This window comes from Protopterus annectens, chromosome 6.part0 (assembly GCF_019279795.1).
Source record: "Protopterus annectens isolate FY-2018-M chromosome 6.part0, PAN1.0, whole genome shotgun sequence".
In the NCBI taxonomy this organism is placed as follows: Eukaryota; Metazoa; Chordata; order Ceratodontiformes; family Protopteridae; genus Protopterus; species Protopterus annectens.
In genome coordinates this window covers 11757969-11773799 of record NC_056737.1, presented here as the reverse complement: position 1 = coordinate 11773799, position 15831 = coordinate 11757969, and the positions used below count along the sequence as shown (strand labels likewise).

At 41.9% G+C, this 15831-nt stretch overlaps 1 protein-coding gene across 4 annotated transcripts in view; it reads right to left on the bottom strand.

The window, feature by feature from the left end:
* PC (pyruvate carboxylase) overlaps nt 1-15831 on the bottom strand; it is a 2844646-nt gene that overhangs the window by 229351 nt on the left and 2599464 nt on the right. For all 4 annotated transcript variants that reach the window (XM_044073797.1, XM_044073795.1, XM_044073794.1 and 1 more), the window contains exon 18: nt 7486-7665. In XM_044073797.1, coding sequence (XP_043929732.1) covers nt 7486-7665 — 180 coding nt within the window. The remainder of the gene's footprint in view (nt 1-7485; nt 7666-15831) is intronic.

Genomic DNA, 15831 nt, shown 5'->3' with positions numbered 1-15831 from the left:
CCCTTAGCGTTGTAAAGAATGTAGGGGTAAACCAGATAGCATGTGTTTGTGATGAATAACATAAAAATAACAGATTATGCAACAGGTTCTCTTAATTTAAAAACATCAATGCAGCGTTTCATACAAGGCAGACAACAACAAACTTGCGACAAGGTCCATACGCTCAAAGAGCGATAAAAATATCAACAATAAACAACAGGTACATGCGCGGATAAGTTGATCCGTTTCTAAGAGGCAATGTGTATAAAAATTGAAACTGCAAGTCCGTAACCCAGGGTGCACTGTCTGCAAGACAATGTTGACCTCGTCGGTTATACAGTAGCACAGCGTTTAGACTTCTAGCAATTCAAAACAGCGAGTTTACAGTATTAGGTTCAGTTACAAGGGCATCAAGAACATCAATAAATCCAAGCAGAGAAACCCTTGGTTAATGTAACCTACCATAGTAAGCACACCAGGGCAGGAGAGCACAGCAGCCAGGGACCTGGAAAGGTGAGATACAGAGAAAGGAGTGACGCAGATATATATATATATATATATATATATATATATATATATATATATATATATATATATATACTCACACACACACACACACACACATACATATACAGATATATATAGAGACTTTTTTGTAATAATAAGGTAAACAAAGGTCTAAGAACTGGAGCTAAGACTCCATGACAGAGAAAAAAATGAGAAAAAACACCCCCCCCCCAAAAAAAATCGCACTTATCTATATGAAAGATCCTGAGCAAAGAAGACCATGTCTGTAGCAATCGAGCAGTAAACGAGATCTGGGATATCTTTCCCTTTGCAGGGACTAAGGGTAAGGGGAGGAGCCCGAGCACTAAATCCAAAGCTTTAAGAGTGGCTGAAGTGGGATCCTACTCAGATCTGAGGACCTATCGAGAAGCAGATGGAAGAGACATGAGATCTAAAAGTCTCCACAGCCAGATTACTGAATGGAAAAAATTAGATAGAATAAACTAAGAAAATGTAGCCTTGCAACACACACACACACACACACACACACACACACACACACACACACACACACACACACACACACACACACACACACACACATACATACTCATACTCATACTCGCACTCACCAGAGAAATTCCAAAACCCACTCCAGTTTCAAATAAGTTCTGAGAACTGCCATCCCATTACCAAAGAAGCTGTACTGTCCCAGAAACACCCTACAGTGAAAGAGGAGGAGGAGCCCAAAATAGAAAAATTAAGAACAGCACTAAGGAAAATAAATGCTGTACAAATGCTGGTATGTATATACCTAATGCATGTGCAGGGCATCATTCAGATTTTGCCAGAGTACAAAAAAGGCAGAACAGGAATGAAGTCTATTCATACAGTGACAGTATTTTAAAAAGGTAAGACGTTTCCTTTTTTTTTTAAATAATGCCAATGTTACTAGCATAAATTCAATGTCACACAGTAGGTAAATGAAGGTAGAAAAATTCAAACCCTGCACCCCTACCACAGGAAGCAGCTCATTAACAATTCAGAGCTTTAGTCCTGTGTACTAACTGCCAGAGTAAAACCTTGCACAAACTGCCTTCAGGAAACCTATGAACCTGCAGCCTGTTTACATTCTGTGAGGTGCACAGGTCTGTATGTTGATATGTAAATATTAGGCAATCAGTTTGCAGACTACTACATTCCCGCCCAATAACCAGATAGTGACCAAGAGTGAGAATCAAACTCTGTATTTTGTGTCTGTAAGGTATAATCACAGCCGCCAAACCCCTGAGATACAGAGTCCAATTACCATTAACATCCAAGGCAGATTACAATTTACTGTGAGTGTTGCACCATGACGGGGGGTTTCTTTTTTTGCCACTGGATTATCTTACCACCATATAGCTATGATTGACTTAATGTTGCTGCATGACTAAACTTTCAATGCATAACTGTGTTTGCTGAGCAGACATTTTATCATGTCTTTTTATGGCCCTTGCAGCGCTCTGTCATTCGTGTACCAATCCTTCCCCCCTCTCTCCAAGCCTGAAAATACACTGAACCTACGGACATTGCCAACATCCTGGCAGACAGGTTCAGTGCAAACTTCTCCCCCAAAACAGCAAGTATCTATCCCAGCAGAGTGCTGCCTCCCTAACATCTCAGATGCTCAGGTGAAAGCCGCCCTCTCCAAAGCAAGAAACAGCATCAATGGGACCAGATGGTGTCCCAGGTTGCGTCCTACATGAATTCCAAGAAGAACTAAACCCTCATGTGAAGCTGCTGTACAATCTCAGCCTTACTACAGGATATGTGCCCAAGGAATGGCATACAGCAACAGTGGTCCCACTCCACAAAGGTGGTGCCTCTACGGACCCCGGAAACTATCACCCCATAAGCCTGACTAGCCTAGTCTGCAAAGCTATGGAGAGAATCATCATGGAACTCATAAACAAAGACATTGGGGACCTACAGACACTAGATCCCACCCAATTTGGCTTTGTTAAGGGCAGATCCTGCCTCTTGAACCTGGTTGACTTCTTTGAAACAGTCACCAAGGCCATAGAAGAAGGGGAAGGTAGTCCACACAGCCTACCTGGATCTCACAAAAGCATTCGACACAATACCCCACTCGGGCATCATAGATAAGTTATCCAGCTTAAATATAAACCCCTATGTCACTAGATGGGTTGCAAACTGGCTCAAAGACAGAACCCACAGAGTCAGAATTGCTGGAATCATGTCAGACTCAAAACCAGTTACAAGTGGCATCCCACAAGGCTCAGTCCTGGGACCTCTCTTGTTCGGTATATATTTTTCTGAGGTACAGGCTAACACAGGAGGACTGTGGCTGACCAAGTTCGCAGATGACTACAAACTGGGTGCCATAACTGACTCTCCAGTTGACATGAGCATCCTTCAAAAGGGTCTCACAGAGACGGATAACTGGTGCCAGAGCCATGGCCTAAAGCTAAATGCCAAAAAGTGTATAGTCATACCCTTTGGCAAAAACAAAGTGCCCACAAATTTCCCCATTAAGTACGGAGGAAGTAATTAGGGACCTGGGGACCCAAGTCGATAGTAATCTCTCCTTCGACAACCACATTACCAAAGTGGTTAGAAAGACCTTCTATATAGCCCACCTTATCATGAAAGGATTCACATCTAGATCAAGAGAGGTCATCGTGCCCCTTTATTCATCCCTCATCAGGCCCATAATAGAATACAATGCCCCATTTGGGATGTACCTTACCAGACACCTGCAGCAACTAGAAAGACCCCAAAAGTACCTTACAAAGAGGATCAAGGGACTCAAACAGATGCCATATGCTGCTCGGTTAAAGAAACTCCAGCTCTACTCAGTTGCATAACGCCTACTTAGAGGCGATCTATGCCTGACGTATAAAGCTATGTCCAACCCGGAATTAATGGACATGCTCCACCTCAGAAAATCCAAATGCCTTAGAGCTACATGCTCGAGGGACTTGAACCTCAGAACAGAAATAAATAGGACATACTGGAGGGACAGATTCATAACCCAGAGGCTGCCCTTGCTCTGGAATAGAATCCCAGTACATGCTAGGCAGAGCCCCTCACTGACTCTCTTCAAGAGGAAGTTTGACGAGTGGATGGGAGATCGTAGGTTTACCCCAGGGATTACTTCTGTGTCACTACTAGACAGAGGCACAGTAAACTAACCTTAAAAAGGGCACAATAAACTCAATTCAAAGGGTGGCGAAAGTCAAACACACTCTGGCTAGGCTTGTAAATGCCCTAGGGCAGATAGCCTAGTATGAACCTATGAACCTACAATCATCTTCCTATGAAGCCTCATATAAAAGTGTCTGCACATCTAACACCAACTGACCATCTGCCAGCTGGGACTCGAGATGTGGGGCTAAGCTACAAAATTCCTACATGGATTATTGAGCTAAAAATATCTGCTCTCTCTCTTAACCTTCCCTGAATAAATCCTGCAGTACACCTTGACTCACAGGTCAAACCCAAACCATTGGGACTGCAGTTATTTTATCCTTCTGCAGAGCAAGTCCAGCTTGAAACTGTATTAATTAACTTGACTTTCCACTCTCTGATACTACCTCTGTACTTTGCTTTCTACAGTGTACCATGTTTGATAAATGCTGGAAAATAAATCTATGGCTGTGGCTGAAAATGGTCCATTTACTCAATTACTAAACAATAAAAAAATAAATAAAAGTAGTGTTGAGTGGAATGAGATACACAAAACGGGCAGGAAAGGAAGCACTAGGCAAGAGATAAGGAAGATGTATGGAGAGAGAAGGAAAAGGAACTTTCTGGAAACATCACTGGTGATATGTCTCCAGGCTCTTTTCATGATGATATCATGTCATTCATGTTATCCTCCCATAAAGGAGAGCAACAACGGGAATTAAACTGTATCTGTATCTTACTGCACTTTCAAAGGTGAAATTGAAAGCATGTCAGCCTTCAAATGCTAGGTAATATTGTAGCCTGTGTAAAAACCTGGATGCACAACAAGCCAAATAGGGTGTTGGTAAATTGTGTTTACATGAAGGAAAGAGTGTTCCCACTATAGAAAGTAGTATGAACTGTCTTCTGACGTCTATCTGCAGGTGGCAATGCAGAAAGTCTGGGCAAGAAATGTGTCACATGACTGATTAAAGTAAAATCTAAAACAGAATGCCTTCTACACTGAACAACGTATAGTGGATAAAATGAGAGTCAGAGATGCAAAAATAGTCCACTGTCTGCATGCTTTGAATTAACGTAAACATATGTTCATCAGAAAGTACTAGGCTGGCTGCTCTTGCAGGCTATTTTAAGCCTAGCCACTTTCCCTTTTAGTGGTCGAATTAACCTATCCCATTTTGTTAGATACTTGCCTTATCCATCTTTTGGTTGATAATAATATATTACTCCTAAAGAAAATAACTGGGATCTTACCATAGATATTTCGATCATTATGTGTGTACAAAGACATGAATTACAAAAAGTTAGGGTAAAACCCTTCAGAGTTCCTAGTATGCAAAGGAAATCACAACACTAACAGAAACATGGGGGCTGCTATTTGTCTGCATAAATAAGCTGGTGAAATGGCATACAAAGTACTGTGAACAGTTAAGGGGAACCTGTCTCTGATGAATTGTAAATATGATTTAGGCTGCTCAGACATTGCTCCATCAACACAGCAACATGTCTGCAACAGAAACTTACAGCATTGTTAAGGAAACCCTACATATACACCATTATGAAAAGGATGATGGAATTCCGTGGCACACACATCTTACAAGAAATAGAGTTCGGAAGGAAATCATCTTTCAGCCAACTAACTGCGCATAAACAATGGGGCATAGAGGGCAGGAAACAGCCTTCAGGGGATGAGAAAATGTTATGTTCCACAACCCAACAGTACTGTAGGAAGGGCAGGGAGAAAGAAGCACCCATCCAAAGTGCTAGCTTAGATGGTGTGCAAGAACAGCAAAAGTAACAAAACTCCTTTTAGTTTTGCTTTTCACCTTAACTAAAGGTAAATCCACCATTCTGACAACTTTTCCAAGTTTCCTGCAATACTGGCTGCTTCCCTGTCCCCTTTCAGCATCCTCTTTACATTTTACATTACGGATAAGTCTCAGGCATCATCCCAAAGGTTTCTGATTGGGTTGCTGGGCGGAGTGGTGCAGACAATTAGTGGAGTCTTATATTTGGCACCCACAGTATAACTGATCATATAAAAAAAGAAAAGTAGAACTGATGTGATTTTTTTCTTGCACAGTTGTGGGAATTAGTAGGCGGCTATAATAATAGCTAACAGCTGATGAAAAATAAATTTTGTTTCGCGACTGGCTTTAGTTTAATGTCTGATTTAATTTATTTAATTCTTTTTAGTGGTATGGGACAGAGAGCCAGAAGGGACTTCTTTCCACGCCACCTACTATGCTACCTGGGGGAATCGAGAGAGAGAGACTGAAATGATGAACAAGTCGCCCACTAAGGAACAGACAGAGAAAAAAACAGTGCTGCCTCCAGGATTAGCATTAATTGTCATACCTCTCAAACTCCAAGTGCAAGAAATATGGACAAAGATACAAATAATGGGAGGAAGACCTAAAATCCATGGCAAAATTTAACATATTGCTATTTTTTAAACCTAGACGGCTGTGAGAATGATAAGTTTTGCATTAGTATGCATTTTCTTTGAAGAATATGACTTCAGAAACTGAAATTAATGTCTATTTAGTGGCATGACATGGACAAATTTTAAATACTGCTTTTACAAATTTAGAAAGCTTTTAGAATAATTATTTTTGCTCTTCAAGTTTAACAGGGGGCTGCCAAATGAGGGTCTCTCCCCAAGATCCAAATGCCCTAACTATACCTCTTCTTCCCAACCAAGAGGGTTGTGAAAGTGTGGACCAGCCCACTTCAAAACTGACAGATTCAACAATACTGTGAAAATTCAAGATGGCAGATGCCAAACAGAACTATGCTAAACATCAGAAAGGGTAAGTCCATTTTTTTGTGTTCAAATAGTCCTTGTCAGGCTTTAATAACATTTAACTATATAATGGAATTGCTGCAAAATGAGTTTACAATCATGAGTGCAGAAAGTGAAAACAGAATCACAACACGAAGACTTAATAAACTAAAGACGGTTAGATTCTACAGGATAAAGCCATAAAGGGAAAGTACAGAAATGTTAAAGACAGTATCACATTCATTCATTTTCCAGTTACCTGCATAATCCAGTTCAGGGTCAAAAGGTAGCTGAAGTCTATTCCAGTAATGAAGGGATATAAAGCACAAAAATTAATACTGGATAGGACTCCAGCCCATCAGAGGACACAAGTAAGTTGGCCACACACACAGCACATACCACACAATATAGGTAATTTGGAATTTTGTCACATCACAGATGGCATATTTTTGGAATGTGGAGAAAAAAAACACCTGTCAAAAACTCTTGCAGACACAGGGAGGCCATGCTCATAAGGTAATCCCGCTGAGAAGCAAATGGAAAAACCAAGTTCAATGGGGCAGCGACATTAAACACTATGCTGCCCAGATTCAGAGAGAGAAATTAAACACAGCAATGCACTTGAACTGGGTTTCTGAAAAATTATTCAAAAACCTGATTTGGTAAAGGGGATGGTTGTAAAGGTTGATTTCTCCCTACCCTGGTGCAACAACCAGAGTTAAATGCAGTACTCTCCTGTAGGAGGAACATCAGGGCTTTGCCGTCAATTAAAAAAGTGCTAAAATTACCAATGGACAGCCTTATCACCAACTGGTTTCAAGTTAGAAGACCATTAGCATTCATGGCTTTCATGATACAGGTGGAAAACCCTCCCAAGGTTCAGCTGCACAGTTACTTAAAGAGGCTACAAATCACCACCAGTGCTGTTGGTCAGCCAAGAGACTAAAATGTATGACACATAAGCACTAGAATATAAACAGACTCCACTACACAAAGACCGTCTAAAACTATCAATAACTTACCTTAGAACGGAAGGGCTCAGGGAAGCCTCCATATGGAATTCCAATGTAACCCTGTAGATATTCTACAACTGATGAAGGGAAAGAAAGCTCATCTGCTCTCTCTTCCACCTCCTCCCGAGTTAAGTTATTGTGCACCATGAACTGGGCTAAATCACCCACAATCTTCGATGATGGCGTTACCTGTAGAAACAGCAAAAACAAACTAGTTAAAAAAAACTCAAACACTGAAAAGTTTCAAATACAACTTAAGTGGCCGTTCTTTTAAATACGTTATTTAAATGCAGCATACAAGAGGACCTTACAAACCTGGTTTACTAAACGCAATACACTCGTATTCTTCATACCCATGCATTATAGACTGTGCCCTCAATGCCCTCCCTCCATTGGTATATACTTCAAATTTGAAATGAGTGAAATTTAACCCTCCTGGAATCCATTTCTCATTTGATGAACTCCCAGGTGCAGTTCATCACTAGAAGTCACTGCCTGAGCAGTTTCTATCTTCAGAAGTGGCAGTGACTGTATTTATGTTGGATTTTCTTCATGCCTGTGTGACCGTCAATTTAAGTACAGGGTAGGGAGCAAAGCCCACTCTCATGAGGATACATATAGTTTCCTTTCTCAAAAAAAAATAAATACATTCTGGGATTCCCCATGCTGACTGAAGCTTTGACTGATGTGTTTGTTGAGACTGAAGTTTTGGGGAATTTATATTTGATGAACTGTGCAGGTAGCTCCACCCATTTCCAGCAGTACAGTTACAAATGTTTATAAGCTAACTAAACATGATAGATCATTTTAAACTGAAACTTACATTTTTTATATTTTGGTGAATAAACATTATTTCCATATTGCAAGAGTAATTTTCAGTGCGACTAAATATTTTGACCCTGTAGGACAGTCCCAGACTAGCCCTAGTTACATTAAATAAACCATCACAATCACATTTAGCAAATTCTGCTTTGATGTTATACTGCATAAGCCATAAACAACCATATCTAAATCTGATTTAAGCCTCTGCATAACAGAATTAAGACTACTGCACAAAAGTAAAAGCACATTACAGTCATTTAAAAGATTAAAGCTATGTAACTAGTGTATCCAAAATGTACATGTTCGTAGAACTTCATCTGTAAGTGTGCAGTCTCAGTGATTTGCTCCATATGTCTGCCATTACTTTATTTCTAAGTGAAGGTAAGGTGTGGCAGAGAACAGGTGTTCATAAGGACTATTTCACTCTGCTATGGACAGGAAATTTAAAAGTACCTTTGTCAAACGTTTTGTAAACTCCAAAGTCAAGTGAAACAGCTCTGTGTTTTTGCTGAAGTTTTGTTAAAGGAAACAGTACTACCACTCACATCACAGCAGGGCACACACAAGTCTTTCTGGAGCAAACGCTTTACCATCACGATAACTTTTCATTGATTGTTTTATGGTGGTTAACCTTACCACCAAACAGCCATACTGCACCACAAAACTAATTATTAAAACTATTTATTATTACCTTTGAGGTCTTCCAACTTGGAAGTAAAGCCTTTTACTACCCTGAGATATAGAATGTTAACTCTGGAGAACTGCTATATGCACTCAAGGGCTGCAAGGAGCAGAAAGGGACCCTTTATTAAGGGGATACCTTCCCCTCACACAACCAAATGATGCATCATTAGAGAGAGAGTGCAGGGTCACATCATCAGAAATGACTGATTCTTTGTATTTTAAAAGCTTTTGTGCAAGAGGAGCAGGGGAGCCACCATTCTCATTTTCTAACCCAGTTTTCAGCCCCTCCAGTGTCCTGCAGTAGTGTGCACACTTAAAACTGTAGGCAGTAAAACTAAATATGTATATAGTGCATCACCAGCCACCTTCCTGCAAACGTTGCCAATATACTCGGCGAAACCAGTCTACAACCAACACATACACACACAGCAGAAAAGAGCATGTAAACTATGATTCATGTTTAAACTGGTAAGCAAATAATTTACTCTCTTTTAATGTATGTAGCTATCTTACAGTGTGCACACTACTAGAGGGCTGCAGACACCCCCATGAAAACCAAAATCACTATATTTTTTCTTCTACCCTATAGTTACTTCTATCACATACCCTGAAATAAACATCAGGAAAATGTATTGCTTAAGCAGCCTATTTCTAACAATAACATATTATATTAGGTGGGAAAGCTAACACAAAACAAAAAGAAAAAAATACACGTGTTGCAGTCCCTACAAAAAAAACAATCCCATTGTGTAGAAGTCAGTCTCCTAACTTAAATCAAGCTTAGTAAGACAGTTTACCTCGATATGCTGGCTGCATAGTACCATTAGCTGTTACTTTCATCACTGTCTGCAACGTTGGCACAAAATATGCCTTGCTTGTATCTCTGTAATATCTTTTTCTAAATGCAGCTCCACTAATTGTTTCTCTTGAGAACAGTCTGTGTGGGCCTAGCTGTGTTCCACCCTCACTCTACTTGGGCTCCACTACATACCCTAGATCCAGTTCTCACCCACCTACACCATCTACACCTAAATTTATACTTCCCACACCCACTTCTCACAATTGACCAATAACAACCTCTAGCAACACTGCCTCCATCTGCCATCACTAATAAGACCTCTACCCTGTCTAATACTTTTGCAACCTTAAAAGATACACCCTAACCACCCTAAACATACACTACACAATAACTGAGCACTGCTACACTACAACAAATACTACTCCCATGGTCATGAAGTACACGACATATCTTACATTCCTTTCAAGAGCAAAACTTTCTTTTGCAATCACCATAACACTACTCATCCTTCGAACACACATCATAATCTTACAGTCCCACTTACATCCACCTAGTTTCTCTCCCACAAATCCTCAAACATAACAGTCATTAAACACACATTTTTCAACCAGGTCTCCAAAAAGTACAGTTTTGTACCTACCATAAATGTAGATGTTCGAGTGTTCACACAGCTGCAGTCATCACACTTGGGTTATCCTGCCGTCAGGCGGTCCCACAGTCAGCCAGAGTTCCAACGTCTTGCTCTGGCGTCGGTTGCTGTGGCTTCTTCCCTGACGTCAGTGCGCCAGGGGTATATAAGATGCATCCGGCGCCATTTTCTTCAGTTTTTCTTGCCCCAGATGTCAGGTGCCCCCAATAGGTAGGCAATACATATTGCTATATAAAAATATACATATAAAAATAAAACAATACCTTCAGTCACAGGCAAATACACCACAGAGGTTGTATTGGATAGAAAGGTATAGATAAGTCCAGCTAGTTCAGAGGGGATGGAGGGAGGGTAACCTGGACTGCAGCAGTGTGAACACTCGAACATCTACATTTATGGTAGGTACAAAACTGTACTATGTTCATCATGTTACACTGCTGCAGTCATCACACTTGGGTTGAATCCCAAAGCTAAGGATGGGTGGGGGAACTAAAGAGGGTTTGGAGAGGCTAGTAGGCCCTGCAGAACTGCAGTGGCAAAGCCAGCTCTGGTTTTAGAGTATAGAGGTAAGTGATAGTACTTGGTGAAAGTGTGCACTGAACTCCAAGTTGCAGCCTCCAAAATATCCTTGGTTGGTACCCCTCTGAGGAAGGCTGTTGATGTTGCTGTAGCCCTGCTGGAATGGGGCCTGATGTTACCAGGCACAGATTTCCCATGGTGTGGGTAGCAGAAACGGATACAATGTCCTATCCATTTTGAAATGGTCTGTTTTGAGATAGCTTTTCCTTGAGATCCTGCAGCATAGGATACAAAGAGCTGGTCAGATTTTCTGAAAGCCTTGGTTTTATCCAAGTAGTAACGTAATTGCCTGTGAATGTCCAAAGAGTGTAGGAGCCTTTCCCCTTTGTTCTGGGGGTTTGGATAAAAGGTGGGCAAATGAATGGTTTGGTTTAGGGCCACACTGGATACCACCTTTGGCATAAAGGAAGGGTTAGTTCATAAAGAGACTCTGTCTTGATGAAAAATGATGAAAGGCTCCACTGCCATTACAGCCTGTAGTTCTGAGACTCTTCGTGCTGAAGTTATTGCTAGCAGCAGGGCAGTTTTCCATGATAGGAACTGTGGATCAGCTGTGAAAGCTGGTTCAAAGGGCGGAAGTGTAAGCTTTTCCAAAACAAAGTTGAGATCCCAAGTTGGTGTTGGTGCTCTCCGGGGTGGTCTTATGTTCTTAGCCCCTCTGAGGAACTGTCTTAGTAATGGATGTGAAAATATAGGAGTATCCGTGTTGTACTGAGATGAAATAGCTGAGGCGTGGATCTTAATAGATGAGAAGGAAAGTCCTTTGTGCAACATCTCAGTTAAATATTGAAGAATCTGAGGAATATTTGGGACAAGGGGATTTTGGCCTTTAGCCTGGTTCCAGGCACAGAATCTGTTCCATTTGTCTGAATAGACTTTCCTGGTGCTGGGCCTCCTGGCCTCCAGAATGACATCCATCACAGCTTTAGAGAGAAGTGTTGACTGGTTGTTTAGGCAATTTGCCATGCGGCTAGATTTAAAGTCTTGAACTGGCTGTGTAGAATCTGTTTGTTTGCTGAGTGAGCAGGTGAGGAATTGTAGGTAAAATCCATGGTGGCCTTGAGCCATGTTCCTTAGTATTGGATACCAGTGTTGGCGTGGCCAGTCTGGAGCAATGAGTATCATTTGTGGCCTCTCTAATCTGGCTTTCAGCAGCACCTTTGCCAGAAGAGGCAGTGGAGGAAAGGCATACACTGTCAATGTTTTCCAACTGAATGAGAGGGCGTCCACTTTCCAAGCTAGTGTGTGGTATGTCCTTGTGCAGAATTTCCATAGTTGGTAGTTTTGGGGGGAAGCAAACAGATCTATGTCTGGGCTCCCCATCATTGCGAATACTTGTGGATCTAGTTTCCACTCGTAAGGATCTTTGATGTTTCTTTTCAGATCGTCTGACAGTGTGTTTTTCTTTCCTGGCAGGAATTGTGCTTGTAGTTGAACTTGGTAGGTCAGTGCTGTGTTCCACAAGGTCATTGCTTGTCTGCATAGGGGGTAGGAGTGTGTGCCCCCTTGCTTGTTTATATACCACATCACTGTGGTGTTGTCCGTCTTTATTAGGAGTTGTCCTGGATGTAGGAGGTCCTTGAAAGCTGTTAGGGCAGTTTGTACAGCTAGCATCTCTTTTTGATTGATATGTAGATGCCTTTGGTTTGCAGACCATTTGCCCTGAATACACTGTCCTGCCATGTGTGCTCCCCAGGCATAATCCGATGCATCTGTTATAGTTTGCCTGGCTGTGGGTAAGGTAGAAGGCTGACCCTTGTTGAGGTGACATGCCTGAGCCCACCATAGAAACTCCTGTTGAAGGCAGGGAATGAGTGGAATTACTGTTTCCAAGCTGTGGCTGTGTTGAGTCCATACACTTTTCAGATACTACTGTAATTTCCTCGTATGCAGTTTTGCAAATGGTATTAGTGGTATGCAAGATGCCATAAATCCCAAGGCCTGCAGAATTTTTCTTGCAGGGAGTTGGGTCTTTGTTGCCATCATTTTGAAGTATTGAGTCAGTTGTCCTTGCTTGTCTGGCATGAGATAAGCTATCTGGGTCGTTGTATTCAAGCTGGCACCCAGGAATATTATGTCTTGTGAGGGCACTAGTTTTGACTTCTTTTTGTTTACTGTGTACCCTAGGCAACTTAGTAGGTTTTTGACGAATGCCAGATGCTTTAATAGAATGTCCTTGCTTTCTGCTTGAATAAGGCAGTCGTCCAGGTATGGATATATTTGAATCCCTCTTTGTCTGCAGTATGCAATTACTGGTGCCAGGCATTTTGTGAAGACCCTGGGTGCAGTAGATAAGCCAAAGGGCAGTGCTGAGGATTGGTAATGGGTTGAACCTGCAATAAATCGGAGGTATCTTCTGCAATTTTGTCTGATAGGGATATGCAGTTATGCCTCCTTGAGGTCCAACGTTACTAGCCAAGCCTTCTTGCCCAGCATGGGAAGAAGTTGCTATAGTGTTAGCATCTTGAATTTGGGTACTTCCAGGTATGTGTTTAGAATTGAGAGGTCCAGAATGGGTCTCCAGGCTTTGCCCTTTCGGGGAACTAGAAACAGTCTTGAGTAAAATCCTTGTCCTTGCTCCTGTGTAGGAACCTGTTGAATGGCTCTCATGTCCATGAGAGCTGAAATTTGCTTTTGAGCCTCTTCCCATTGATTTGGTGGCAGGTTTGGCATTCCTTTTATCCTTGGCAAAGTGTGAAAACGGAATCTGTATCCTTGAGATACAATATTTAGGACCCATTTGTCTTTTGTGATGATGTGCCAATTGTCTGTAAAAAGTGCTAGTTTTCCCCCCAAGGGAGCTGCCAAGAGGGTTTTGCTTGGTAGTCTGAGGGGTAAGTCATTGTGTTTGTCTTCTGGTAGTTTGAGACCCGTCTTCTCCTCATTTTTGGGTTGTGGCACCCCATTGTCGAGGCTGGTAAGAGCCTTGTGGCTGGCCTCTGCCCCTTGGGCATCTGTATCTGCCCCTCTGTGGTCTGGCAGAAGCTGGAAAGGACCAGTTTTTGGTTGGCCAATTTCTGCTGAAACGAGGGGGTTGAACCTGTAAAAAATCCTTGACCGTCTGCATAGATTTTGCCTTATCCTCCATTTTCTTTAAAACGTCTTCTGCTTTTACACCAAATAAAACATCCTGCTGTAAAGGTGCATCCAATAACTTTGCTTTAACATGATCAGGTAAAGTTTGTTCTTTTAACCAAGCATGCCTAAGTAAGACGGACCCTGTCACTGCTGCTCTACAAGAAGCTTCCAATGAATCAAATCCACATTGCAAAGTATGTTTTCTCACTTGTTCACCTGAATGCAACAAATCTTGCATTTCCTTGTAATCTGGCTGTTCTGTATGTGCGAGCATCTTTTGTTTTAATTAAGACATCAGATATTGTTGATATTTCAGCATGTGAAACTGACAATTTAAGACCTTCATAGCTAGAGTAGCTGAGGTATATACTTTCTTTCCTCATCTGTCTAATGCTCTAGAATCCCTTTCAGAGGGCACAGGATTTTTAGCAATAGAGGCCTTAACCTCTTTGGGACCCTGGGAAATGGTTTCTGGGTCAGCAACAGGGCTTTTATACAGGAATTTGTGTGAGTCAGAGACTCTGTAGTATCTGTCTGGTTTGGCTGGTGCAGGAGGTAGTGAATCTGGGTTAAGGCTAGATTCTGAATTAACATCATCCACAATGTCTAACACAGGTGGAATAGCAAGTGGTCTGTGCTGGAGTAGTAAAAGGAACTCTCGGAGCCTTTTCTTAGAATCAGAGTAATCCTGGCCTTCCCAGTGGAAATGTTCCCTCATAGTATGTAAGGTTTCCTCAAAAGAATAGTCTTCTGGGGGAGATGCAGAAGGGATAGACTCTTCAGCATCAGAATCTTCATAAGGGGCAAAGGAATATTCTTGTTCCTCAGAAGAGTCTGAGGAAACTGAAACCTGGTCAGAGGAAGCGTAGTCCTCCTCCTGCCTTGGCCTTTTATCAGGAGGGGGATGGGAACCCCTGATTAGGGTAATTAAGTCTTCAGCCATCTTAAGCATCTGTTTCTTAGGCATGGGGCCTTGTACTGGAGACTACTGTACAGTCTTCTTTGTTTTTAAAGGAGGTTTCAGTTTTGCATAGGATTTAATAGTGAGTGTAGTCAGTCTGAAGACACCTTCTGCAACTGAAGGCGTTTCAAGTGCACCGGAATCTCCTTCAGGCATGGAGTCGGAAGGGCCTAAAGGTAAAGGTTGTGGAGGCCTAGCAATCTCCGCTTGTGAATCCGATGTCGCCTGGGGTTCTAAATCAGCAGTTGTCAGGGGCTGCGTAGGCGCCTCACTGAAAACCGGAGAACCGGCAACTGGCCTAGAAGAGGCCTCGGATTCCGGTTTGGATCTCGGCTGCCTGTCCTTATCTTTGTGTTTATTATGCATTCCGGTCGTCGGTTGCTCAGACGGCATGGTATAATTAAATTTCCTACCAAAATAATGTTGGGCAAAATCAAACCAACATTTAATAGTTCGTTTATTAAACCTAGCACAAAACCGACAACCTGTGACATCGTGGTCTGGGCCTAGATAAGGAATACAATAAGAATGAAAGTCCTTATGAGGTATTTGCTTCCCACAAGAAATGCAACTGTTAACTTTTTCTGACATCGGACTGAGCAAGAAAAGGTTCCCCAACGGGGTACTTAGCTTTATTAAGACTTCGGTCTGAAATTCGATTTGAAAATCTCAAGAGTCGGCCGACCAGCACTTGCGAACTGCTTCTGCTTTGGGCACCGCGCGGCAAGAAAGACAGAAGAAAATGGCATCGGATGCATCTTGTATACCCCTGGTGCACTGACG